This window comes from Suillus paluster (genome assembly GCF_016628075.1).
Source record: "Suillus paluster strain FC165 chromosome Unknown EDB91scaffold_91, whole genome shotgun sequence".
In the NCBI taxonomy this organism is placed as follows: Eukaryota; Fungi; Basidiomycota; class Agaricomycetes; order Boletales; family Suillaceae; genus Suillus; species Suillus paluster.
In genome coordinates, this window is record NW_024537651.1 from 56589 (window position 1) to 81308 (window position 24720).

Consider the following 24720-nt stretch of genomic DNA (forward strand, 5'->3'; position numbering starts at 1 on the left):
GACGAGATGTTACGATGTTGTCGGTTCGGAGTTGCTTAACTTCTACTCAAGTGAAACAATTCGGAAGCCGCCTCAGTTCCTTATCATTTTTATATTAGATATGTCAACGAGCAAAGATAAAACGTGGTGGGTGTGCATATGGTCTACCCCTGCCCGGCCGCCCGAGGGCCCACCAACGCCAACACCTTCGTCAGATAATTGTCACAGGACACAAATTTGAAATCTGATATGATACAAATCTGCCGTGATAATGAATAGTAGTAATATACCTCTTTAAATTCCGCGAGCGCATACCGCCGACATAAGACATGCCTATCTACCTGGTCCCATATTCCGTAAGGCAGCAGGTGCAGTCGGCGGGGGGCGTGGAGGGGCAGGAATCGAGATAAATTTCTTAGCATCGCGGAGGGCTGCCATTCTGTCAGGAATGACTGGACGCGGGGGTGGCGGTGTAGGAATGGGAGCGCTAAGCATAGAAGGATTGACGAAGTGATTTTGATTGTATGAATCCATGGTGGGAGACGGTGCTGGCGGGGTCTCAGTTCGTTTTCGGACTTTCACCTGCCTGCTGACGAGCGTTGCTTCCTCCTCCTCACCCTCCTCCAGCTTCCGCTTCGTGCCAGAGGTGCTTGGCACGGGGCCAATCCCCTTGATGAAGTCGAGTAGCGTCTTAGCGACACGACCATTCATCCGGATATCTACGTGTTCTTCGCGAACTACCTCACGCATGCGCCCGAGCTTTTCTGCGAGGGCACGCAGTTGCAGCTGATCTTTCTCTATGGAGATCAAGAGACATATAACGATGAACTCCACAGGCGAGATGCGCCAGCCGGATTGTAGGAATATAGGGGACAAATCAGGGTCGTCGACGAGCTGCGAAAAGACGCGGAAAGTGTCGTGGATCAAAGCCAGGAAGAGTTCATCCTTTGTGAGGTCTTCACCGTCGTCACTTGCTTTATTTTTGCCTTTGGCCCGTGCCGCAGTTCGGGTGGGGTTGTGCAGCCATTTATCTATCTGCCCAACGGTACCCACTGAGTTGAGGGAAGGGTACTTTGAGATACAATACAGCGCCTGAGCGATGCACCGGAAGTCGCCGCCGCGGGAACGGTCCCAATCTAGGGCGCGGCCGCCCAGAGGCTTTCCTTCTGTGAAATACTCTGCTTCTACCTTTCGCACGAAGCTAGCCATAGAGGTATTCACCACCTGCAATTTCTCTAAGAAGAGGGTGAGTTGACAATGCGAGTGCCAGCCAAGTATGCACTGACCCGCAGGGGTGAGTGCCATCCCGAGTTGTACTCTCTGGATGTGGATAAGCGACAAAATTATAGAATGAGGCGTGAGGGCTCACCTGGAAGATTTCGCGTTCTTCAGAATCAGGAAGGTCCTGAAATTCTATGCATACGATCTGTTTATTTGCAAATAAGCGTCGATATCTCTCAGGCAGCATGCGGCCCGGTGAGCGCCCTTGTTGGTTTTCGACGGTCGACTTGTACCAGTACTTGTCATTGGTTTCACTATGTCGTGTAGTGTTAATAGAAGCCGGGGAATCATCATTTTTTAGAAAAAATATGTATTACTTACGGGTCTTTGTCTGCCGAGGGTTTATGATGATTATTATAAACGAAAACAGAAGGATAATAATTACTAACGATGAATCTAAGGAAACATATGAGCTCTGAGTAGCACGGAACAGTGAATATGACCAACCAATCCATCCATGAACCTGCGGTGGCAAAGAGAAATGATAGTCAGTCGTTCAGCAAAATGGACAGTCGAGGAAATGTACCGTTGTATTGAAGTCAGCCGTTGCTTTCCGTCGATACACGTCTTGCTTTCCGAGCCATCATCATGTTGGTGCGAAACTAGAGGATGAACAGACGGGAAATAAGCGACGTGCTACGTGGCGTCTGAGTAGTTGCCCTCACCAAAGATTACGGGCGGAATGTAAAAATTGCGAAGTATAGAGTCGATAAGGCCGATTTGCTTCGCCTCCGGCCAGACAACATCTGCAGGAACATTGCTCTGGTCAATCAGACTTGGATAGTGATAGCCTTCACGAACCTCTTTGGTACTCCGGGTCCAAGTCAATGTCGCTGCCAATGATTTGCTCTGCAACAGAGTCAACGAGGGTTCATACGCAAGAAAATTTGCGCGCAGCAACCAAGAGGCGCACCATAGAGTGCTTGTGTTGTGTAGGTCGTAGCACGGGGAAGCTTGAGGACATTCCTGAGTATGTAGCCGTTGCCACCATTCTTTGAGTCGTTGCCGTTGAGCTCGAGCTCATCATAAAATTCATCTCCTCCTTCGGCATCGTTTGAGTTCATGGTGAGGAATGCGTCAAGTTGGAGATACGAGCGCTTGCCTTGTTTCGAAGCTGATGAATTTCGAAATGAAAACCCGATTCGTGGCTGTGCAAACAAAGCCTGATCGCTTCCTTTGACAGCGACGTCAACGATGTTCAATGGAAGCTCGACGTTCTCAAAACCGGCTACAAAGGGTTCATTGCTGTCGTCACGTTCAGCTGTCACTAAACGCGACTCTCTAATGGCAGAGCTCGAACGGGGTGAGTTCACTGGCCGGAGACACGCCTTCGGGATGCTCATATCCAGAGAAACCTGACCCCAAGCAAATTGCAGACCCACAACACTCGACAGCAAAGCGTCAGCAGCGCTCTAATGCATTCAGCTCCCATGTGGCAAACGCCTCTCTCGAGCGCCAACTGCTCGCTGCACAGGCCAGTAAACTCGAGCTCGAGACCAAACTCCGTGAAAAAGATGTCGCGATAGAAAGGCTAGAAAGAGATAGAAGGTGGTTTGCGGAGAGAGAGGAAAAGGAACGCGAGGAAAAATTGCAGGAGCAGTCGGAGAGAGAAGAGGAAAAGGTGCGTCACTTCTGCGCGCGTCCTGTTGGTCCTCAGCGTTGTTCTGCAGCGTAAGGCAGAGTCAGAACTTCGGGCGCTACGCAGTTCCCTCGCTGCAGTTCGAGAGAACCTAGCCGAACTCGAGGACGAACACTCAAATCTTTCTCGCAGCCACTCGCAATTATCTGCTTCCCAGAAAGCGCAGTCTTCAGTTCTCGCTCGCCAAAACGCTGCGTTGGAGCAAGAAGTCGCAGAACTTAGGGCTATTGCAGAGGAACGAGGCGCTGCAGTCCACGATTTACAACAACAACTGGACGATGCTCATACTGCCACTGACTCTTCTGTGAAAACTTCCAATGAGAACGAGAATTGGAGTGTTGTGCGAGACGAACTGCAGCGACAAGCAGGATACCTCCGTTCTCTCGAATCCATCAACGCAAAACTCACGACATGAACTTGCAAGGTACAAAGACCGGCATGCCAGTGTAGAAGTCCTTCGGGAAGAGAAACGTACTTTGGAAAGCAAGGTGGTTATTATGGAAGGGCTTCGAGAGAAAGTCGCCAAGCTAGAGGCTCAAGTTGAAGCTGCTCGACAGGAGCGGGAAGATTGGCAAGTACAGCCCCAAGTCCCTACTCGAAAGCTGATTTATATATTCTAGGGCAAGCAAAACCAGCGAATCCAACACATCGTCACAAACTTCCATCTCCGTGGTGCAAAATCTGTCAGCATTACGTCTAGAGAACGCACGGCTAATGGAGGAACATGGCGCAAACATGGCGCTCCATCGCCGCCGCGAGGCCGAGCTATCTAATGTCGATAAGATAGCGTCCGAGGCTTGTGAGGCTGCGGATGTCCTACAAGCAGAGGTGCAAGCACTGAAAGAAAAGGTAGTAAGACGGGAACAACGGACTCAACTTGCGGAACGAGAAGCCAGGTTCCTCCAAGCCCTCGTCGTAAGTGTTTGCAAATTGAACCAGGATCTTAGTAGCTTACCACCTGATCTCAGGCCAGTTTCACTGCTGAGGAATCAGCTGCACGCGAGTCGCCAGCTATAGATAGTCTTTCTCAGCAGCGCATCCAGCATCTTGAACAGTCTATAGCCGACTACAAATCTGAAAATTCTCGGTTACAGAGTGCACTGGACGCTGCCGAGGCTGATAATGCCATCGGAGGGTCAAAACGCACACGCAAGGATCTCGTCCGCGAGATTGACGCACATAGAGCTGCAGCAGACAAGGCAATGAAAGGTACGACTCAACACATCCACACTTGTATCGCTCCTCACTCAAATGCCATACATACAGGTCTGCAAGAAGCGGAAACAAATCTGACGCAGCAAGAAGACCAGATTGAGAAGCTCGAACAAACGCTATTTGAGCTCCGCGGCAACATCGGTGCCGGGAACCATGTCCCACCAGGCATGCGTGTGCTGTGTCTGCGTGACAATCCGGCGCAGCAGTGGAATGATCTCCGACAGTCGGTGATGGACCGTCTCAAGAGCGAAAACGAAGCGCTCATCAAGCGCCTGCGTGAGCTTGAGAGCAGCGGAGCCGTGGTAGCCGACGGTCAGGCTCCGCGCGACGATTTGGTTCCCAGGGAAAGCTGGGAAGTGCTCGATAAGGAAAAGAAGGAGCTCGAGGAAGTGGTAAAGCAGAAAGAGAAGAGACTCTTACGCTTGCAGCAGGTGCGTGTGTTTTATCATACCTCCTTATGTCTCCTGCCCAAAATTGATGGTGGACCGTGTCCATGATTCTGTAGGTGTTCACTGCGAAGAGCGCTGAGTTCCGAGAAGCGATTGCGTCAATACTCGGGCTGAAGCTTGCGTTTTACCCCAACGGGCAAGTCCGCGTGACGTCGATCTACGATCTCTCTGCGTCGTTTGTGTTCCAACCTTTAACGAAACCCGGCGAGAACGGAGAAGGAGCGAGGATGCAGCTTATTGCGCAAGGCGAAGGTGGTCCGCAAGATCTCCCGCAGCTGATGCGATTCTGGGTGAATGAGGAGCAGTGCATACCTGGATTTTTGGCGAGTGTAACATTGGAGTGTTACGACAAGTCAAAGAGGGAGGGAGGTCCCGAGTCGTAGTACTCAACCGTATGTTTGTGATATAAGAATTAATTATGTATTGTGACACCTACGACTGTCTTCTTGTATCATTGGGTCTGACTAGCGAGTAGCGACACCCTAGGTTGTAATGAGGATCCAATCGGGAATTGTAAAATTTGTCTTGACGAACTAACTTAGATATTTTTTCCAATTCGATGCCGCAATTCGTGACCTAGCTTCGCAGCTGGCTGGTAAGCTCAATTTTCAACAGACTGTCCCCTACTTCTCTCTATCCACGGGCTGCTTGCTGGCGGTTCACGTTCACCTGCGATTACTCTCTGACTCTGAACCTTTCTGTTATGCGTGATCAGTGCTGAGTATGTATCCAGATATTAATATTGATATCTTGCCGTTTTTTGATGTCATGACAAACCCTGGTCTTGTGTAGCCGTATACTAAGGCATGTTGTTGAATGAAGGCCCCCCAGCGAATTCTCTGAGAATTCCTGCTGCTCCCGCCTTCATCCCATCGCAAGCGTCAAAACCTCGCATCCGGATATGCTCCAAGTGCGGTTTCGTTTTGCCACAAGATTTTCCATGGATAGTATGTGATGACTGCCAGTTTCGGGTCAGAGCGGTCATGCCTTCGCCAGGAGAGACTCTCCTGGCGAGCCAAGACCCGGCGAGGCATGGGCAATCTGTGAGTGTCGTGTCTTGTAACATATGCCCACGATGTGCCTGGGTTGTAGGATCATCCTGACTATGTTTCTAGGGACGACTCTTTTCGACATGCGTTGCGTGCCAAATTGTCATTGAAGTACCAAAAACCACCACAACCTCTTACACACTCTGTCCTGCATGTCGAACGCGGCAAGAGGGCATCAAACTAAAGCCCACAAGGCGTATCGATCCAATTTCCAACACTGTGCACCCACCACCTCCACCAAATTTAATCACATTCCCTATCATCGAACCACCCCGCGACCCACCCGCGACCCACCCCGCCCTTGCTTCTTCAGCTCCCGCGGAGAAATCGTCGCCCCTTCCCCCGCCCCTGTGCCTGTGAGTATCAATGAATTCTTCCCTTATATGAACTCTACCCATGATTGATGTCAGGTCGTTGTGCCGCCCGTGATGTCCACGGCACTTGTCCGTGTGTGTATGCGCTTCGGTTGTGGTGTGCAGCTAGCGCCCGACCAGCTTTTCAACTTTTGCGAGGCATGTTTGCGGTTGGGGTTTGGCCGTGGCATGCCTGCGCCCCCACCTCCTCCCCAGCGCCTTCCGAAGCGCATGAGGAGGGATGAATTTCCCTCGGGGGTGCTCATCTCGAAAGTCAAGGTAAAGTTTTACATACTTTGTCTAGATTGCAGCTGAGAAACGATAATTTAAAGCGGGATGTAGATGCTGCGCAGAGGGCTGAGGCTCCTATGCAGCACCCACCGGAAGAGTCTGCGGACACTGACGATGATTTGGACCTTGAATTGATGTACCCTGAGGTTAGTGAGATGTAAGTTCGAGATCACTGAGTCTGAACCCACGTGTAGGATGAGGAGCTTGCAGCACGAAGTTCTGTCGACTCGGCGGCAAAAACGGTCGGTGATCCTGTCTCACCTCCAGAGGCTGTCTTGGAACGTGGACGTTTGTTACTTTTACCCCTGGCTCACAGCCCCCCCACCCGCTCTCCAAGCCCTCAGCCAGTCACAGTCAGTTGTGTTCGAGCACTGTTCTATACGTATTATACTAAGGATTCTTATAGCGCACGTGTGAAACGCTCGGGTGCGGAGGAACCGTGTCACCGTCAGCTACATGGCAAAGGTGCTATCACTGCACCTTGCAGCGTTGGAAAGAGCGCCAGCGGGCTGCTATTGCTGTAAGTGCAGTTATGGAACCCGCCTCGCCGGTGGTCGGTAAATATGAGGTTGCCTCGAATTCTGGCGAGGTCATGGGTGGTGGTGGGCCTGCGTCACTCAATACACTAGAAGCAACCCTAGTGGATCGAGTTGCGACGAGCAACGAGCCAGGAGCATTATCTTTACATTCACAGGAAGCAGTCCTTAATGCCGTAGACACACTACCATTGTTGGAGCTTCCTGATGGACGGGTTGACGTTGATACCGCGGTAGCCGCAAGAACTTCTAGTACACTCAATACTGAGTGCGGTAGAGACGCCACCGCGGAACCTGAAACCATCAAGATTTCCATCTCCGGATGGGACAGCGACTTGACGAACCTTTCTTCGGAAGACGAAGAAGTCGAGTCCGACTCTGATGCCGAAGACTCCTCCGTGTTCAAGATTCGCATACCTGTGCTCGCGTCTCGACTTCCTGTCGGCGCCAATGCGCGCGTGTGCGCCATCAAGCGGTGCAACATTGTATTGCGTCCGGATCAGCGCTACAAGATCTGTGATTCGTGTCGGAGATACCAACGGGAGTACCAGAGGATTCGTGCGGAAAGAGCACGCCGTCGTATGGAGGAGTTTTGTGAGCGCAATTGTTGCTCTTGGAATCGCCCAAGCTAAGCCTCCGTTATTTTAGCTCAGATAGCTCATGGGTCTACTCTCGTTCGTAAGCCTCCTGCACCTCCATCTGGGTCAGAGATACCTCTTCTGGAGGTAGGACATTTTTAGGCTTTTTTTTCACCTTGCATCGCTGACAATAGATGCAGGCACAAAATGACGAGGCAACCACAGCGGAAGGCTTGCGCATCTGCGCTGTTCCTCGCTGCCGCGCAAGACTACAGCCTGTGAGCAAATACCGTTGGAAATGCTGCGGAGCTTGCCGCGCGCATGCTCGTGACACCGCAAGACGGTCGTCCGTTGGAGACATCCTGGACTTGGAAGATCCAGTGGAGCAGACTTCATCATCGGCAGTCTCACCCTTTCCCACCTTTCAAAACCGCAGCGTGCTGTTATCGGAGTTTAGCGCGATGCTGGGGCGGTTCATGGAAGCCCAGATCTTGTACTTACGCGTGAAGCTTCAGACAGCAGGCGAGAAAGCGCTGTCGAGGCTTGATCCCGTATTGTTTGCATTTGATGGTGAATATTCGACGGTGACCGGGCAGCGGGGAGACCAGGCCAATAGCCAGGGTAAATGTGGCCCTGAGCACAGTCAGGAGGCGGAGATGCAAAAAGACGCTGCATTGGTTGTCAAGGAGCTTGATAGTACTCTCCTCACTGAATTCAAGTAAGTGATTTTTTAAGTTGTGCGAGCTGCAGTCGAACGGGTGATGTCGGTTACCCTGTAGGCCAACGGAAGGTTTTATAATCAAGTCTGGAGGGGTTATCATGCGATATAAATGTGCCCTAGAGCTGATTGTCCCCCTCCGTCCTTTACCGAACTCGACGGATAATGGCGCTCCTACGCCCTCAGAAGGCGACACTTCATCATCGCATGTCCCATATATGAAACCGGTGTTTGGGGAGCTGGAGGTCGCAATTATTCCTGACGACTCGCACAGGTCTCTACTAGGTCGACGGACGATTATCCGATTCCGCATGCTTGGCTAGCTAGGGCAGCCTTCGTTCGGAGCCTCTTTTACGATACTTACCTTACAGCTAATTTGCATTACGTTGCTTATATTTTAGAGATATCATCCGATCATTCGTTGATGTAGTTATTATCGCTGTCGAGGTGTTCTGTAAAGAAAATCGACACTAGTACCGATACCGGTGGTATACTCAATTATCGATAGCTGAAGTTATTATGAAGCTCTTGTTAGTAAAACTCTTCGTCGATAGCTTGCATCACATCTAAACAATGTAAGCACGGAGCATTGATTGTAAATCTACCACTGTCGCCGAAGTAGCCCCTAAGTGTGCAGTGAACTAGTATCCCGGGCTTGAACGCAGACAGCTGATCCGTGATTATTCCGATACAAAAGCCGCTGCGAAGTATTTACCTTACAGAGAACTGTTCTGAACTAGGCTTGTCAATCCTTGCGAGCCATGAGCTTTCGGATCCTGGGCACAAATTGACATGGGAAGGGAAGGGGGTGCCTGCTGCGACTTCAGCTTAATATATACAAGTGCTCCTTACACCTTCGGACGTTTTCCACCGTCAATCACAATAAGAGATGTCTGTACACTACGTTTGCCGTTGTCTTTTCCTCTTTCTCTCTTCCGAATAGCGATCGAATGTCTCGGGAAGATCTCCAACGCCATCTTCTGGATCATAAGACATAGGTACAAAGCCATCCATCTCCCAAAACGTTTTTTTTCGGCTCCAAAGCATAACGAGTAGCAATGACGCCGTGAAATGAGCATGCAGAGGCCATGGTGATAAAAGCAGAGGAATACAGTTAGGAGAGAAACGTGCGATCGCATGTGGAGCTCGGTGGTGTGCAATTGTAAAAGGAGGAGTAGAGACATGGAGATAAGCGAACCGCCCACGCAAATAGGAGACTGCCGAGCGCACAGCGATAGCGAGCGCTCAAGCAAATCGGGCAGCATGTGGAGCTCAGGTGGAGCACAGACAGGAGAGTCACGCGAATTGGTTCCGCGGGATCAAGTGTTTCGTCCTTAGATATGTTGGATACCATGCATACAGTGACACCTACGAAGTAAGCCCTGATGCCCATTTCACTTGTGGTTCTTGCCCGATAGGTTTCTTGATGTGTGAAGGTGGCTAACATGCATACAATTGCGGCCCAAAGCGGCGCATCCGCAGCGTTCCTGCCAGGCCTTCAAGATGAAATGATTAGAGCGGCTCGGTGATATGTAGATACAATGCATTACCAGCGCCTGCGACCAAAGCCGAATGTCCATGGCAGCGTATCTTCAACATGCCGTCAGTGTTCAAAAACCGGTCAGGCAGGAAGGATTCTGGGTCAGGATACTTCTTCGGATCGCGAGCCATGGCCCTGGAGGTAGCGTTCAGAACAAAAGGGACGGCATAAATTGAACTGCACCACAAACCAGACATTGGGTGTGATTGCCGCTCAGTTATGATCGTATGAAAAATATCTAACAGAGCTATGACCTCACACCTTTTGGAATGAAGTAACCTCTGTAGAAGTCGTCTTCCGTATTCGAATGAGGGATGGCTAAGGTATGCTTCGGCAACCTCTGACATTCTAAACGCGTTCGGAAGGTCACACTCACCCATTGGTGTCATGGGATGCCATCTTTTCACTTTTCTTATCAGTGCCCCAACCTACGGGAGCGCTGGAAGGTCATCAAAATTAGGGAGACGGTCAATGCCGACAACCTTGTCGATCTTTGCTTGCACGCGTTCTTGAATTTCTGGGTTGTTAATCATCGCCAGGATGAACACGAGCAGACATGAGACAGTCTGAGAGATACTGAGCTGTCTTTGAATAAACGCTTGATGTAAATCAGACATACGGTCTCTACAGAAGCTAATATTGTTTCAGAAGATGAGCAAGTCAGGAAAATGACAATATGGCGGTGACTGAGCTGCACGCACCAGCATAAGCAGAAGCAGCAGAGGCTTTGATCTCTGTCACCATCTCCGGGTTATCTACGTCTTCTGATATGTGATATCTTTCCATCGCGTCCGAAACCATGGACGCCTGAGTAGATCCATTTGCCTGTTTTGTGCAGTCAGCATATCTCCTCGCAGACTTTTGAAAGTTCAACTTGCCATGTTGTAGCTGACATGGTGATATGGCATGTCAAGCACATCCTTAACATACTGCTTCGATAGCATTGCGTCTTTCAGACCTAGGCCAGGGACCCACGAAGGCAACTTCTTCGCTACCACGAATAAACCGCGCATAAATGCTACTATATTGTTTGGCTCGATTGCAATAGGCTATAAGGCACTTGCAGAACGGAAATGCACATAATAAAGCTGCCTTTTCTGGGGTTGCAACCTTTAGTACGAATAAATCCATTGCACGCTTCAGGACGATATCATCGCGCGATGTAATGTTGTGGTCGTATACAACTGACATTATGACTGATGCCGCAAACCTGTCAAGTAGTCTGATTTCACAGTTCGGATAAAACATAATTAACTACCGACACTTCAAAGTGGCCAGCATAGTTTGCAGGATTATGAAGAATGTGCGTGAGCATTTTATATGCTTTCCGCAATTGCCTCGGGCAGTATTTTAAAGCTGTTTCCGATCGAAGGACTTGATGGTAAAGGCGCCTATGGATTCTGAACCTTTCATCGTATCTTGCCAGCGGTGTGGACCACTCCCAGCCGAATCTGTAGAAACAATAGTTTGCGAGTGATATATCATACTGATTGGATTCAAATAGTACGCACAAGTCGCTCGTAGCCATGTATGGTCGGTCAGAGTAGACTCGAGATCGTTTTTCAAGTAATTCATCTGCAACTTCCTCGGAATTTAAAACAATGATCTCCATGTTCAGGACACGGGTATATATGATATCACCTGCGGTCTATTTCAGAGGATTGATAAAAAGAAACAAATTAGAACAGGTACCATAAATCTCACGCATCTGGGTGTATCAAATCCAAGGCGCATCGACTTTGATATCAAATACATTTCTAAGAAAAGGGATCGGAGTAGGACCGGGAGGCAGGTTCTTCCTGTGGGTTGACGCCGTTCTTCGCGTGATTGCAAGCAAAGCCAGGAGGCCGATTGCCAGTGCGACACCGTCCTCTACCGTGACGGAGGGTAATACCATGGCGAACTTGAACACAAGAAGACAGTGAAGCGCTGAGTACTTACATATCATGATTCTTTTTTCAAAATGGTCTGATTCGTTCATTAGCAATTGGAACCTTGTCCGGGAGAACGACAAGGAACACTGAACGGATCAGGCGAAGGTAACAGGACGAAACTGTGGATTCTTTGAACGTTGTACTAATGCGTAGGTGATGGTAGGTAGGAGACCCGAGTCTGATCTTCGTAGTACAAAGATCGAGGAATATAAGGGGATGTGTCACGTGAAGTGTGATAGTGTAAGCGTATAGTAAGCAATCAGCTTACACCCTTCCTTTCTTTAAAAAAATTGATACGCCTCAGTTGTTTGGTGCGCGTGATGCGGCTTTATTTTCTTCAGTCCATTGGCGCTTGTTGCGGCTTGTTTTCATCAGACGGTGTTTGAGGGATCGCATGGTGCGAGTTTTCTTCGACGGTTGTTGAGTTTGTCGAAGGTATGGTGTGGGATTGATGGTATTCTTTTAGCACGTCGGTATCTTCGAGCTCTTTGCCTGGTACCCAAACATCTGCTTCAGGGCCATAACCGCGCCATCGTACGAGATATTGGTGTCCTCGTCCGCGTGTTCTGCAGTCGAGAAGCTTCTCTATTTCCCACTCCTCTGTCCCGTTTTGTGTGACGACCAGTCCAGGTCGTTGAAGTTCCCGTGAGGGGTAGAGTTCAGCGTTGTTGGGCACGTGGCGCTTGAGTTCGGAGACATGAAATGTGGGATAAACGTTAGTATGTTCTGGTAAGTCTAGAGTGTATGTGGATGACTCAGGGTTTGTGGACACTATGTTGTAGGGTCCATCGAAACGTGGCATGAACTTGCCTACACGTTTGTTGTTACCATTCAGATATTCGTGTCGCCTATGAGCCGTTGAAAGATACACGAGATCACCGATTTCGAAGGTTGGTTCGTCGCTACGATGCGCATTGGCAGCGTTCGCTTGTGCGATTCGGGATGCGAGTAATGCGTCGTGCGCGTCTGCAACGTCGGTTTTCAGGGAAACGATTGCGTCGAGTGCGTTGGAGATGTCGTTCGGAAAGTCTGTACGTGCGTGGTTGATACTATCTGGTGTTAGTGGAGGCAGGAGGCGTGGAGTTCTGCCAATGTGTAGATGGAAGGGCGTGTATCCTGTTGATGCGTTTTTTGTTGACATGAGGTTGAATCTGACACGTGGGAGGGCGTTGACCCATCCGGTTTGGTGACGGTCGACGAAGTATCGTAAGGCTTGGTCAACTGTCTTGTTGGTGCGTTCGCTCGCGCCATCAGTCTGCGGGTGGTAAGCGGTTGACATTTTGAGTTTTACGCCCGTTAGTCGATGTAGTGCTTTCCAGAACTTGGAGGTGAAAATTTTATCTCGGTCCGACACTATGTTTAGAGGGAGGCCGTTTTCGCAATACCAGTGATCGAAGAAGAGGTTCGCTATTTCCTTCGCGTTCATGTTCATGCGGCATGGTACTAGACGGATATCTGCCCCGAGACGGTCGGTAATTGTCATGATGCTGTCGAGTCCTTGTTCTGCAGGCAATGGGCCTATGAAATCTATAGCGATTGAATCGCCTCTATGGTCTGGGATTGGTAGAGGGTGTAGTGGTCCAGCTGGCTTGGTTGTACGGCTTTTGTTATGTGCACAATCGGGACAGGCAGGTATGTAACTCTCTTCGAGATCGCGTCGCATATTCGGCCAGTAGTAGGCGTCGCGTATGTTTGCATATGATTTGTCGGCCCCGAAATGACCGAGTTGATCGTGGGCCAGACGAAAAATGGTTTCGCGAAGGTGGGTGACGCGAGGGATGATCAGGCGGTTGTTGAGGTATATCAATCTGTCTCGTTGTTGTAGTCCTGGTAGTGAGTTTAACAATTTCGTTAGTTTAACGCACCATGTGTCGGTAAGGTATCCAGCTTTGATGTCGTCGTAAAGTGACGCGTCTGGTGTGATCGATAATACGAGAGCGACGGGTGTTAAGGACTTTATGACATTCGCGGGCATGTTGATGGTTTGCTTGGCGTACGTGGGTATGACATCCTCTGGTGGTAGGCGTGACAGTGCGTCTGCGACTGTGTTGTCCTCGCCACGAATATATTGTATGTCGAAATCGTATTGACCGAAGAACTCTTGCCAGCGTGCCTGTCGGCGTGATAGTTCGCGCTGGGTGAGGAAGTTCTCCAGAGTTCTGTGGTCGGTGTACACGGTGAAAGGAGTGCCGAGTAGCTCGATGCGCCATTTTTTGAGGGCGCGTACAATTGCTAACAATTCTTTTTCATGTACCGGATAGTTTAATTGAGCTGTTTGTAGTTGCATGGAATCGAAGGCGACCGGGCGCGCCGTTTGTGGTGTTGGACCCACGCTAAGCATAGCGCCAACGCGCCAGTCGCTTGCATTGCAGGTAACGAAGATTTTGTTTGTTCCGAGGTCGTCGTGGTCTATCGTCGTGAGACAGTCACGACTGACGACCAATTGTTTGATTGCGTCGAAGGCCGTCTGATGCTCGTTGCTCCAGCCTGGCCATTCGTGTTCAGCAGTTTTTGTCGTCAATGGTGTCAGTAAGCGAGTGTGGTCCGCGAGACTTGGTAGGAATTGGTCCAGGTAGCGGACGAGCCCTAGGAAGGAACGTACGTCATTCGTTGACTTGGGTATGGGCCAATCCAGGATTCGTTTAGCTTTTGTTGCGTCAGCTTCGATTCCGGATGCGGAGATTCGATGTCCGAGGAAGTCGATTTCCGTGCAGAAGAGTGACGTTTTCTTGGGTGAGCAGAAGAGTGAAGCTTTTCGTAGCGCGTCCAATACTAATTTGACGTTCTTGGCGTGTTCAGCGACAGTTTGCGACCAAATAATGATATCGTCGAGGTAGGCATGGCATATTTTGCCGATGAGGCCTCGTAAGGCGATGAACATGCGGCGTTGATGTGTTGCGGGAGCATTCCTTCCTCCCTGTGGCATTACTGTCCACTCGTGCAATCCTTTGGGTGTGTCGATGGCGGTATATTTGATATCGTCAGGGTGGATTCTCGTCTGGAAGAAGGAATTGGTCATATCAATTTTGCCGAAAATTTTACCTTTGGCGCAGTCTCGTAAAATTTCGTTGATTCGTGGTAATGGATGGTTGTCGGGCACGGTGTTTGCGTTTAGTGCGCGGTAATCATTTACCCATCGAGGTAAAGCGGTAGGGTCCTTTTTTGGTATGAGAAATGCAGGTGAAACGAAGGAGCTTGATGATGGGCGAAGTCGTCCTGCAGCGATGTGCTGATTGAGCAGCGTGTCCCAGGCTTCGCGGTATTTTCGGGGAGTGTTGTAACGTCTACATTGGATGATCGTGTTCGGATCTTTCAATTTGATGTGGTGAACGACATCGGTAGGTAGTTCATTGATATGCGGGATATCGTCTGGGAACCTGTCTTCATACTTACGACGCATTTCCTTATCGAGGCGTTCGAGGCATTCTTTGTTCGCCTCAATGAATGCGAGAGTTTCAATACGTTGGTGTAGTAGAGCGACGATGTTGGGTGTTTTCGACACGATGTTCGTTTCATCGCGTCATTCACTTAAGACAGTTTTGAGTTCTTTAACGATGTTTTTGCGTAGTTGACGGATCTCGTGGTTCGTCGGAACATGTGGAGTCACTCGTTTTTCATATGCGGGAGGGTTTAAAAGATCGTAGTTTGAATCTTTGGCAATACAGGTGCGAACATCGTGATCTATAACAAGACAATTGTGTGATAAGAAGGGACCTCTGAGGAGGAGGGGAACGGCAAGTTCTGGTGCAATAATTGCGCGTATTGCGCGTGAAGTCCAATCATGATTAACAGACGACGGAGACAAGATAACGTATTCAGAGAATGAAAAAGGAGAAGAAGAAGAGAAGAAGAAGAAGAAGAAGAAGAAGAAGAAGAAGAAGAAGAAGAAGAAGAAGAAGAAGAAGAAGAAGAAGAAGAAGAAGAATTGTTCATGAAAGCAGAATTTGCTTGTATCTTTGTATGCAGTTTGCGCTTGCGCAGGCCGAGTTGATTAACGATGTTTTCGTCAATCAGAACTAAGTGTGACCCATGGTCAATCAAAGTGTCGAAACGTTCGGGAAATTCAGAAGAAGGGCCTGTCAAGTGACAGGGCCATATAAGGTGGGCGGTTTCGAAAGGGGCTACGCACATGTCATCTTCAGAATCGGATCCATCGTCAAGGACAGATGATGGCATCACAGCTCCCACTGGTCCGACTGCTGCTACAGGCTTCGTTTTGGGCTTGGCTGCGTTGGCATCAGATTCTGTGAGAGTTTTATAGGAAGATGTGTCAGGTGCGCCGTCTGTACAGTCTTTGGATTGATGCAAGACATAGAACTTCCTGCACTTGAAGCAACCTTTGTGCTTCATCAATAAAGCGCGTTCTGTTTCTGTAAGCGATCCTAGACGAGGCGACGAGGCGTTATATGTCTTTGAAGATGAGGATGATGTTTTGTTTGCAGTAGACGTGGTTCTCTTCGACGACCTGTGAATCTCTTCGGCGATCTTCCTTTGAGAGGCTAAGTCTTCAAGACGTTCGTCGTCGAGATGCTTGACCTCTTCGATCCATTCCTTGAGAGATAGGTCGTCAGTGAGTTTAGCTCTGAGTACGGGGACGGTGAGCTCATCGCAGATATTAGCTTCGAGTTGATTCCATAATTGAACGTCAGAGAGATGTGTGGGGTTTCCGTATAGTAAGGTGTTTAGGTTTTGCAGGTCTAAGGCCCATTCATAGAAGCCGCGGCTGCCTTGCTGCGAGCCTAAGACCTTCTTGCGCAACTTGGTTGCCCAGTGACTTTCAAGCCACGCGCTTCTGAGGGCGACCATATATTCTGAGAAGGTACCTGCATCGAGGGTTGCTCGTTGGGTCAGATACCAACTGCGTAAGCGTGGGTCTGTCATTCCGGAAGCTATCATTTTGACTTGGTCTGGCGCGTCGACTTGTTTGTGTAAGAAATACGTGTTGCAGGCGTTCTCCCAGTCACAAGCGACTTGTGGAGTGATTTCGCCTGCCGTAAGTTTCGGAGGTTTGTTGGGGGCAGTTTGTTCGACGGTAGCAGATTTCGTCATTTTACGGGAGCGGGAGGGGAGTATATGCGTCTGGTTTGGTTCCGAATCCAAGGAGGAATCGTAATATATCTTCTTCGGAGCGATGCGCGCGCTTGGTGCGACGTCCGATGATATTGGGGTCAGGGGAGATAAGGGTGGTTCGACAGGGACGTGTTGTCTATAGTTCTTCGCACGCTGTCGCGTGGTCAGAGGCGTGAGGACGGTAGGTTTCCTTCGTTTAGAAGGCAGTTTGACTGGTCAGATAATGGGCGGATAGCCCGGCGAGTTCGGGGATAGTTGTTTAGATAAATCGAACCAGTTCCGTTTCTGTTAAAAAAAAAGTGGAACCTTGTCCGGGAGAACGACAAGGAACACTGAACGGATCAGGCGAAGGTAACAGGACGAAACTGTGGATTCTTTGAACGTTGTACTAATGCGTAGGTGATGGTAGGTAGGAGACCCGAGTCTGATCTTCGTAGTACAAAGATCGAGGAATATAAGGGGATGTGTCACGTGAAGTGTGATAGTGTAAGCGTATAGTGAGCAATCAGCTCACAGCAATGCGCAAAAGGTGAGGTCTGTGCAGACTCCGCGACAAAGTCTGGGGATAACTTGAAGTACTAAGTCCGGGGACAGGGCTTTGTCGGAAAGTTTCGGGCTGTCAATCTGCTGTCTTACATCATCACGAACAGCGACCGCCAGGATTCCCGCCGTCCACGTCAGTCGTGACAGAAGGGTGGTGGGCAATGTGAAAGGTGGGAACCAATAAGTATATTATGGAGAGACTCGCAGGGATCGAGACAGTCATCGTGATGGAGGAAAAAACCGTCAGCGGCCAGCCGCATTGTCGCTGTGGTTGCAGGAGGGTGAGCTGAGGCTGACAGTAGGATGGCATGCCAGTGATTATGATAGTTAAGATTCAATAACTTGAAGACACACTGGCCATCCGGCGTCACTTCCCGGTATTTTCCGAATAACCTTTGGGCACTGAGTCCCCCATCGTTTCTATCAAAGCTACTTATTTCTCTCCATATTCCAGTCCTTGCCTATTGCTGACGCCGACAAAACTTGAAGTAAGCACTGTCGTTGGAGTCCCAAACCGTTCAAAGTTCACAGATCGATAATTCGCTTCGCTTTCAACTTGCTAAGCAGCTCGGATCAACCTCGGAGTCTACTATCGATATCGATTCTATCATGAACTCGGAGCTTACTCTTATGTAATACTTATCACCTCAAGAACATACAGCCACTATCAAGCCACTATCAACACAATATTCCTGCCTTGGAGTCATGCGTAGTCGACCTGACGTAAATATGTGCAACTCACTCTTTCTCAAGGCTCTACCCGAGCACTAGGCGGCCCCCAACTAAGATCTGTGGTTTAGTTGGGTCGTAGTATGAGCCTTCTCGCAAGCCTCAAGTCCACCTTCTTCTTAGCTGCAATAGCTTGCATTGTTTCTACATCTGCTCATCCCGATGATATTAGTGGCCTCTATGCATTGGTGAACAGGCGCATGCCTGGTCACTCCAATGCATTCACATTTAATCTGTCGACAACTGCCAGCTTAGACCTGGACACTTTCACAATTCGTGATGCTTCGGACGGTGAAGGAGATACACAGATTTACATCGAGTGCACAACGATAAGTGCTTGTGCGAGGGGACTATATACGTACGTCAATTTTCAGCTATTGAAGTGATGTGGCTTGTCTCAATTTACCATATTGACGAACCAGATATGTCACAGAATTTGGTGGTGTGGATATCTGGTGGACAGGGTCGCGACTTCACCAGCTCCCTCACAAGCTTCCCACCATCAAGGACCCTGTAACCAGAAGCGCTATCGTGCCTTACCGTTACTTCTTCAACACGGTCACGTTTGATTACACGGCTGCATTCTACACATTCGACGATTGGTCTTTGCTTCTTGACTGGCTCGCGTTGCGCGGTGTCAACCTCCCTCTAGCTTGGGTCGGTTACGAGTATATCCTCGTAGAAGTCTTCCGAGAGGCTGGGCTCACTGATGCAGAAATCGCAGACTTTCTGTCTGGTCCTGCCTTCCAGGCGTGGAACAGGTTTGGGAATATACAAGGCAGCTGGTGCGGCGATCTTCCGACCCAATGGATCAATGACCAATTCGCACTGCAAAAGCAAATCATTTCCCGCATGGTCGAGCTGGGTATGACCCCTGTCCTCCCATCATTCACCGGATTCGTTCCCCGTGCTTTGCATAGTTTGTATCCAAATGCATCTATCGTCAATGGCAGTCAATGGATCGGCTTCCCCTCTACATACACCAATGATTCGTTCCTCGAACCTTTCGATCCCCTTTTTGCGATTTTGCAAAAGTCCTTGATTGACAAACAGATCATTGCATATGGGAGCGTCTCTCATATCTACACGCTGGACCAATACAACGAGAATGATCCTTATAGTGGTGATCCCGCATATCTTCAGAACGTCTCCTCAGCCACGTTTGCAAGTCTGCGAGCAGCAGACCCAGAGGCTATCTGGCTCATGCAAGGCTGGTTGTTCTTCAGCGACGAAACGTTCTGGACCACCGAGCGCGTGCAAGCGTATCTCGGTGGTATTCCGGGGAACGATAGTATGATCATCCTCGATTTATATAGCGAGGCGCAACCTCAGTGGGAGCGACTGAGCTCGTACTATGGAAAGCAATGGGTCTGGTGCGAACTACACGACTTTGGCGGCAACATGGGCTTTGAAGGGAATTTTGTCAATGTTACCGCGGAGCCACTGCGTGCTCTGACATCACCTGGTTCCTCGATGGTTGGCATGGGCTTGACGCCTGAGGGCATGGAAGGGAACGAGATCATTTATGATGTCCTGCTTGATCAGGCTTGGTCTCCTACCGCCATTAACAGGACATCGTATGTGTCGTCTTGGGTATCAAGGCGATACCACGTCTCTGGCCTCCCTTCGTCTGCTGTAAATGCATGGGAGATCCTGGGGGCCACAGTTTACAGCAACCAAGATCCATCTTCGCAAGCCACTGTGAAGAGTATCCTAGAGCTAGCACCTGCACTCAGCGGGCTTGTTAATCAGACGGGGTTCCCGACTGTAGTGTTCTATGACACAAACACGACCGTTGTTCCTGCCTTGCAGATGCTGATACAAGCAGGCTATGAGTCCAATTCGTTGTTGAACATTCCCGAGTTCAAATACGATCTTGTGGATGTCACACGCCAGCTTCTCGCGAACCGCTTTATCACCTTCTACGAAACACTTGTCGCCACGTACACATCGAATGCATCCAGCAGTGCAACTGTCGCTGCAGCCAGTAAACCTCTCTTGCAGCTACTGCACGACCTGGACGAGCTTCTACTCACGGACGACTACTCTCTTCTCGCGAACTGGATTAGTGCAGCTAGGAGCTTGGCATATGGAAACGCGTCGTATGCTGCATTCCTTGAGTACAATGCACGGAATCAGATCACACTGTGGGGTCCCACAGGTGAGATCAACGATTACGCATCCAAGCAGTGGGGTGGCCTCGTTGGCGGATATTACGTGCCACGGTGGGAGACGTTTATAGATTACCTGGTCGGAACGAAGGAAAATGGCACTGCGTACAATGCAACGGCTGTCGCGAATACCATGATTGTGATTGGGGAGCAATGGGATGCCCAGACGTGGGGCCAGACAGAGAGCTGGGGGACAGTGGGCAACTCGTGGAGTGTGGTGCAAGCTTTGGCAACGAAATATACGTAGAAGGCTGTTGGTATATTTATCATATCTATCGAGGGTATGATTTGGCTAATGCGTCAACAGGAGGTGTATGCTGCGAACGAAACTTGTGTTATGGCGTGGGCCAGGTGTGGGAGGATGGGACAGTTAACAGGATGCCAATGCCAAGGACGAAGTTTGAAACAAGGCAGCTGATCACTTGAGGGTTCTGTTGAACTCAAACGGTCAGCTCTCTGTAGTATGTACTAGTACAGACGATTCGACTGAGAACACTCTTCTTATTACTGCGTAGTCGACCTCGAACTATGATTGCGCACTAAGTAAACAGTCGACTTGAAAATCGAGAATGTACCGTATCTGAAATCATCTGGCGATAAGCAAAGGCACGAGTAATGGCAGGTCAATCTGTAGGTGTGTCAAGGAACAGACACGGTCTCATATCCGTTACATAAGAACTCGCCAAAATTTGAGATGTTGACATCGCGACAATGTAAGAACACAAATTACGCTAAATGCGTGCCACGATGAATTTTGATGTTTTTCCACTACCAGCATATTCTGCGCTTGCAATAATGCCTGCCTGGACCATCATCTCGCCACGCGAGAGAGACTACGGTCATCCCTCATCACTAAAAACCAATGTTCGTTATCAACCTTTATATACACATTATCATGTAGATAATATCCATATTTGGCTAAAATCTGGCAGCGCAAGATATATAGGCATATATACGTATAGAACACTATCCCCTATGACCAACAAGTATCATGAATCAAGTTGTGACAATACTAAAACTGTTCTGAAGTGATGAAACATGTTCAACAAAGTGTCTCTCATTTAGTATTTCTAACGCAGAGGCTCCCCATCCAATAAGTAACAGAAATACAAATTCTTGCCATCTGTACCAATATACAGATCATCGCTTCATTGGTATCGTGATATTATGGGTTTTATACTTGATTGGCCAGGAAATTGCATTGGATAGTATGCGAGTTATACAAAAACGCTCGTTACAATACACATGAATTATGTAGTTCATCAATGCCCCACCCATTCTCTACCTCAATCTCATTGTCAACACCATCTGCAAGAACAATGACAGATGGGTAACCATGACAAAAATTGATCATCTTGAAGTCCAATGAAAGAAAGACATAGTGGTAGCTTGACACTACTATTTCTGTATGCGGGGATTTGCACTGTGTATCGTGGACTTGGATAAAGTATAGCAGTAAAGGATCGAGTTTGGCAGTATATAATTGAGTTTGATCAATCGAGTTCAGCAGTATGTAATTGAGCTTGGTGGTATAGGATCAAATTTGGCGGTACTATAGGATATGACAAGATTGAGTTCAGCCATAGAATCAAGTTTTTAACCATGGAATATAGGCTGGCCATGGGATCGAGTTTGGCCATATTATCAAAGACTAGTCTTCAATAGACAGAAACATAGACCATGACAGGATATATCTTGTCACTGAACCATACAATACAGTGCAACTTTCTGGATGGGGACTTGTCAAAAAACTTGAAGGAAATAGCGTTAACGAGTGATTGGAGGCATAGTAGGCGATAGTGGGGGTTATAAAAAAAGTCAGAGTTGAATCCTTACTTATCAATGAACAGAAGATATACTTGATGAGTGGTGACTGAGGTCTTGACCTGTGACATTTGTTAAAAGACCTAGATGGTTACCGATTAAGATATCAATCAGCTTTGATATATTTCTTACATGACCTCTGCCAATGGAGTTGTACTTCTTTTGTTTTGAGATCCGGTGGTCAAACTATTTTGGAATGGGAAAAGAGGAATGGAACAGGGTCAGAGCCAGGTAACACTGTAAGCTTTGGTGTCAGTTGTGGACAACAAAAACAATGGAGAACTGATACTATCCAGTTTGGATGTCGGTCCAGGGCAAATGACTAATGACTTGGATCGTATCAGTTCACTTTGAAGAAAAGCCAAATGCAGAATAACCTCTTACCACACACATAATGTGAAACCTGACTGAGACCAATTATGAACCCCTGCTAAAATAAGGATGGTTCCAAACCTTGGAGGGGAAATGGTAGGCTATTGACTTTGTAGTGCGAGTCAGTAGTCTATCAGTGAGCTTTAGCAAAAGTTGTCAATGTGCACCTCACAATACGATGTCCTGCCAGTGGACCCTCATACTACAGGAGAATATTGTTAGCATAGGCACAGACCACTGTCACTGCCTGCATTGATGTGATAGTTAGCAATAAGCTTGAGGTTGGGTTCAGGCTGGGTGCTGTTCCTTTTTTTCTCGCCTAGGTCCAGTATTGTTGACCGAAGATTGTAGATGCTAGAACACTAGCTTGGAATCTGACATGGGGTGATAATGGTTTATCAACAAGAAGCTAAATGAAGAAACAGACCAACATGCAATCATTTGATTTGTATCTTAGATGCGCAATGTAGAACTTGGAACACTAGCTTGGTGGTCAATATGGGTTTACATTGATTCATCCGAACAAAAAACAAGAGATAAAACAGGTAACACATCACAAATCTGATAAGTGTTAAATACACCACAACATAGGCATATAAGGGGAAATCAGATATCACCCAACTTATAAGGTATGTATTGTTATATCATGCTACTTGGTTTTTAGTGATGGCCTTTGCTTTGCTTTGCTAAGCACATCAGCAAGGTCTGGGAGCTCCTGGGATGACTCCCACGCTGTTTTTCTGATGTGATGTGCCTCACAGGTGTTGTACACTGTTGTACAAGACACCTGCAAGTACCTCTCATAACTCCCACACCCTCTCACCACCCTCTCCCCTCTCGCAAGCTTGGTGTACTGTGGAAAATAAACCTGTGAGGCTCCCACAACCCTCGCAAGGACACAATGTTTGACTCCATCAATTAGACTGGTGATTGTAAGTTGCACTTATCTTTATTCATCTTAAGGATTACTTTTCAACCTGCAGCAGGCATAAAGTCACTTTCAGAATGCATGCAATCTATGGTGTCTGCTGCTCATGATGTACTAGTGTGTCTCAATACTGCAGACAATTTCCGGGACACATATCTCCAACCCCTCAGCACTAGCTACAAATACCGCTGTCCCCCTGCTATAAATCTGCAAATCTGATCCCTTCAACCTCATCATAATTCAGCCCAACTTCTTCACCATCTTCTGCCCCAAGAGCATCATCACCTAGTAGCGCATCATTGTCCTCATCTTCCACAAGAACCTGATCTAGGCTGGTGTACCCAAACCCATCCATCCCACCTGCAATATAATTGTCAATGAGATGTTATGTAGTGAGTGGATCATGAATTCCGTTGCCCTCGTCATCCTGGTCCTCACCACTGCTCTTGTCCTCATTCCCATCTTCATCGGCACTGCCCTCAATATTAATTGCATCCTCTTCTTTGCTCTCGCCATCTTTGCTCTTGTCCTCTTTGTTGTCACCTCCCTCAACACTATCTGCCATTTCATCATCGGAACTTTGAGCTTCACACTCTTTCTCCATTGTGAATGGGAGTTGGTCGAGTGCGTTGCAGTCATCGAGTAAACATCGTGTGGCTTCATGGATAGGCTTGTGGCCAATCCCACCACCGCAATATCTCATAAACATGTCTCTGTCCACGAATCTGCAGATCTAGGTAAGTATGCTATCTCACTACTCATAATAAAATCTCACATATTGATATAAAAATAATTCCAGTCCATGTTCCCATCTTATATCTGATGGGCAATAGAGTCAGATGGGATTAGCTGCAAGCACCCATATGCAAATGTGGGGATCAGATGGATACTGCAGATTACATGCATTGGATCTATGAATCCAAATGCGGAGGGATCATCTGCATCTACGAATCCGACACGAGGGAGACATTTCACTGCCCAACCCGAGGGATAAGTCATGTCATGCCTGAGCCAGTGAACCCAAAGTAAGTCTATATGCTGTGGTGTGGAGCTTCGGGACTCAGGTTCAGTATGTTGAACTAGGACATGAAAAATTCCGATGACTCATGCATACCAATACAGATGTGGATTTTCATCCTCGTCTTTGTGTGCAAGGACCATCACATCAGCTCATGTACATGGATTGAGTGAGTCTTGAGCTCGATGGAGGTCATAGGTGGTATAGTTAATGCACAGAACTTTATGCCAATAAATTTGATTGTTGACAATATGAATTGAGTTACGTTGCGCAGGTGTAAACTGCATTTCATCACCCTCATATTGGTTACCAAGTAAGCATCCCAAGACATGTTCTTTGAGGTGTGGGAGGAAGTCCTTAAGATCATTTCAGTGTAAAGTATTAATAACAGAGACGAGCCATCAACCTCACCTGAACAGCAATATCATCAGTGTGTCTGCCAAGCCAAGCAGAGATATTCCAATGGAACTTCTTCAAGGTTGAGATTTGGTAGTGAGATTCTG

The 24720-nt window shown here is 48.3% G+C and overlaps 6 protein-coding genes across 6 annotated transcripts; 3 read left to right on the top strand and 3 right to left on the bottom strand.

The window, feature by feature from the left end:
* Positions 1-63: 63 nt before the first annotated feature.
* EDB91DRAFT_886494 (uncharacterized protein) lies at positions 64-2399 on the bottom strand. Its single transcript, XM_041328721.1, has 10 exons — positions 2174-2399; positions 2062-2109; positions 1926-2006; positions 1787-1862; positions 1708-1723; positions 1650-1656; positions 1582-1591; positions 1349-1514; positions 1266-1299; positions 64-1214 (listed from the first exon to the last, which is right to left on the bottom strand). Exons 1-10 carry the CDS (start codon positions 2322-2324, stop codon positions 313-315), a joined length of 1491 nt encoding a protein of 496 aa, XP_041171942.1. The 5' UTR covers positions 2325-2399; the 3' UTR covers positions 64-312.
* An 18-nt stretch (positions 2400-2417) lies between these two features.
* Positions 2418-5050, top strand: EDB91DRAFT_1163166 (spindle assembly checkpoint component Mad1). The gene is made up of 8 exons (XM_041319885.1): positions 2418-2563; positions 2637-2881; positions 2931-3276; positions 3332-3470; positions 3520-3814; positions 3868-4108; positions 4166-4545; positions 4620-5050. Exons 1-8 carry the CDS (start codon positions 2455-2457, stop codon positions 4944-4946), a joined length of 2082 nt encoding a protein of 693 aa, XP_041171943.1. The 5' UTR covers positions 2418-2454; the 3' UTR covers positions 4947-5050.
* Positions 5051-5126: 76 nt separating this feature from the next.
* Positions 5127-8632, top strand: EDB91DRAFT_1163173 (uncharacterized protein). Its single transcript, XM_041319886.1, is given in 11 exon segments — positions 5127-5284; positions 5356-5606; positions 5679-5885; positions 5897-5968; positions 6023-6244; positions 6298-6402; positions 6451-6609; positions 6663-7386; positions 7441-7517; positions 7571-8088; positions 8150-8632. 10 exon segments carry the CDS (start codon positions 5370-5372, stop codon positions 8409-8411), a joined length of 2583 nt encoding a protein of 860 aa, XP_041171944.1. The 5' UTR covers positions 5127-5284; positions 5356-5369; the 3' UTR covers positions 8412-8632.
* Positions 8633-10206: 1574 nt separating this feature from the next.
* On the bottom strand, positions 10207-11713 carry EDB91DRAFT_1163187 (cytochrome P450). Its single transcript, XM_041319887.1, has 7 exons — positions 11570-11713; positions 11321-11500; positions 11140-11269; positions 10891-11079; positions 10507-10838; positions 10330-10453; positions 10207-10261 (listed from the first exon to the last, which is right to left on the bottom strand). The coding sequence occupies exons 2-5, from the start codon at positions 11334-11336 to the stop codon at positions 10550-10552; spliced, it is 624 nt and encodes a 207-aa protein (XP_041171945.1). The 5' UTR covers positions 11337-11500; positions 11570-11713; the 3' UTR covers positions 10207-10261; positions 10330-10453; positions 10507-10549.
* A 6026-nt stretch (positions 11714-17739) lies between these two features.
* On the top strand, positions 17740-20651 carry EDB91DRAFT_1163192 (glycoside hydrolase family 89 protein). Its single transcript, XM_041319888.1, has 4 exons — positions 17740-17919; positions 17956-18262; positions 18327-20328; positions 20383-20651. The coding sequence occupies exons 2-3, from the start codon at positions 17988-17990 to the stop codon at positions 20320-20322; spliced, it is 2271 nt and encodes a 756-aa protein (XP_041171946.1). The 5' UTR covers positions 17740-17919; positions 17956-17987; the 3' UTR covers positions 20323-20328; positions 20383-20651.
* Positions 20652-23398: 2747 nt separating this feature from the next.
* On the bottom strand, positions 23399-23803 carry EDB91DRAFT_1253741 (uncharacterized protein; the record flags this gene model as incomplete). Its single annotated transcript, XM_041323700.1, has 2 exons — positions 23399-23559; positions 23638-23803. The coding sequence occupies 2 exons, from the start codon at positions 23801-23803 to the stop codon at positions 23399-23401; spliced, it is 327 nt and encodes a 108-aa protein (XP_041171947.1).
* Between the last annotated feature and the right edge of the window lie 917 nt (positions 23804-24720).

Excerpts from the sequence above, each read along its gene's own strand:
- EDB91DRAFT_1163192 (XM_041319888.1), top strand. The coding sequence starts at position 17,988 with ATGAGCCTTCTCGCAAGCCTCAAGTCCACCTTCTTCTTAGCTGCAATA. Across the intron at positions 18,263-18,326 it reads TGTGCGAGGGGACTATATAC|ATATGTCACAGAATTTGGTG; the intron begins GTACGTCAATTT and ends TTGACGAACCAG.
- EDB91DRAFT_1163173 (XM_041319886.1), top strand. The coding sequence starts at position 5,370 with ATGTTGTTGAATGAAGGCCCCCCAGCGAATTCTCTGAGAATTCCTGCT. Across the intron at positions 7,518-7,570 it reads CAGAGATACCTCTTCTGGAG|GCACAAAATGACGAGGCAAC; the intron begins GTAGGACATTTT and ends CAATAGATGCAG. Across the intron at positions 8,089-8,149 it reads ACTCTCCTCACTGAATTCAA|GCCAACGGAAGGTTTTATAA; the intron begins GTAAGTGATTTT and ends GTTACCCTGTAG.
- EDB91DRAFT_886494 (XM_041328721.1), bottom strand. The coding sequence starts at position 2,324 with ATGAACTCAAACGATGCCGAAGGAGGAGATGAATTTTATGATGAGCTC. Across the intron at positions 2,007-2,061 it reads GGACCCGGAGTACCAAAGAG|ATGTTGTCTGGCCGGAGGCG; the intron begins GTTCGTGAAGGC and ends ATGTTCCTGCAG. Across the intron at positions 1,215-1,265 it reads GATGGCACTCACCCCTGCGG|AGAAATTGCAGGTGGTGAAT; the intron begins GTCAGTGCATAC and ends CCCTCTTCTTAG.
- EDB91DRAFT_1163166 (XM_041319885.1), top strand. The coding sequence starts at position 2,455 with ATGTTCAATGGAAGCTCGACGTTCTCAAAACCGGCTACAAAGGGTTCA. Across the intron at positions 2,564-2,636 it reads AATGGCAGAGCTCGAACGGG|ACCCACAACACTCGACAGCA; the intron begins GTGAGTTCACTG and ends AGCAAATTGCAG. Across the intron at positions 3,815-3,867 it reads GGTTCCTCCAAGCCCTCGTC|GCCAGTTTCACTGCTGAGGA; the intron begins GTAAGTGTTTGC and ends ACCTGATCTCAG.
- EDB91DRAFT_1163187 (XM_041319887.1), bottom strand. Across the intron at positions 11,080-11,139 it reads TACATGGCTACGAGCGACTT|ATTCGGCTGGGAGTGGTCCA; the intron begins GTGCGTACTATT and ends TTGTTTCTACAG. Across the intron at positions 10,839-10,890 it reads TATGCTGGCCACTTTGAAGT|GTTTGCGGCATCAGTCATAA; the intron begins GTCGGTAGTTAA and ends ACTACTTGACAG.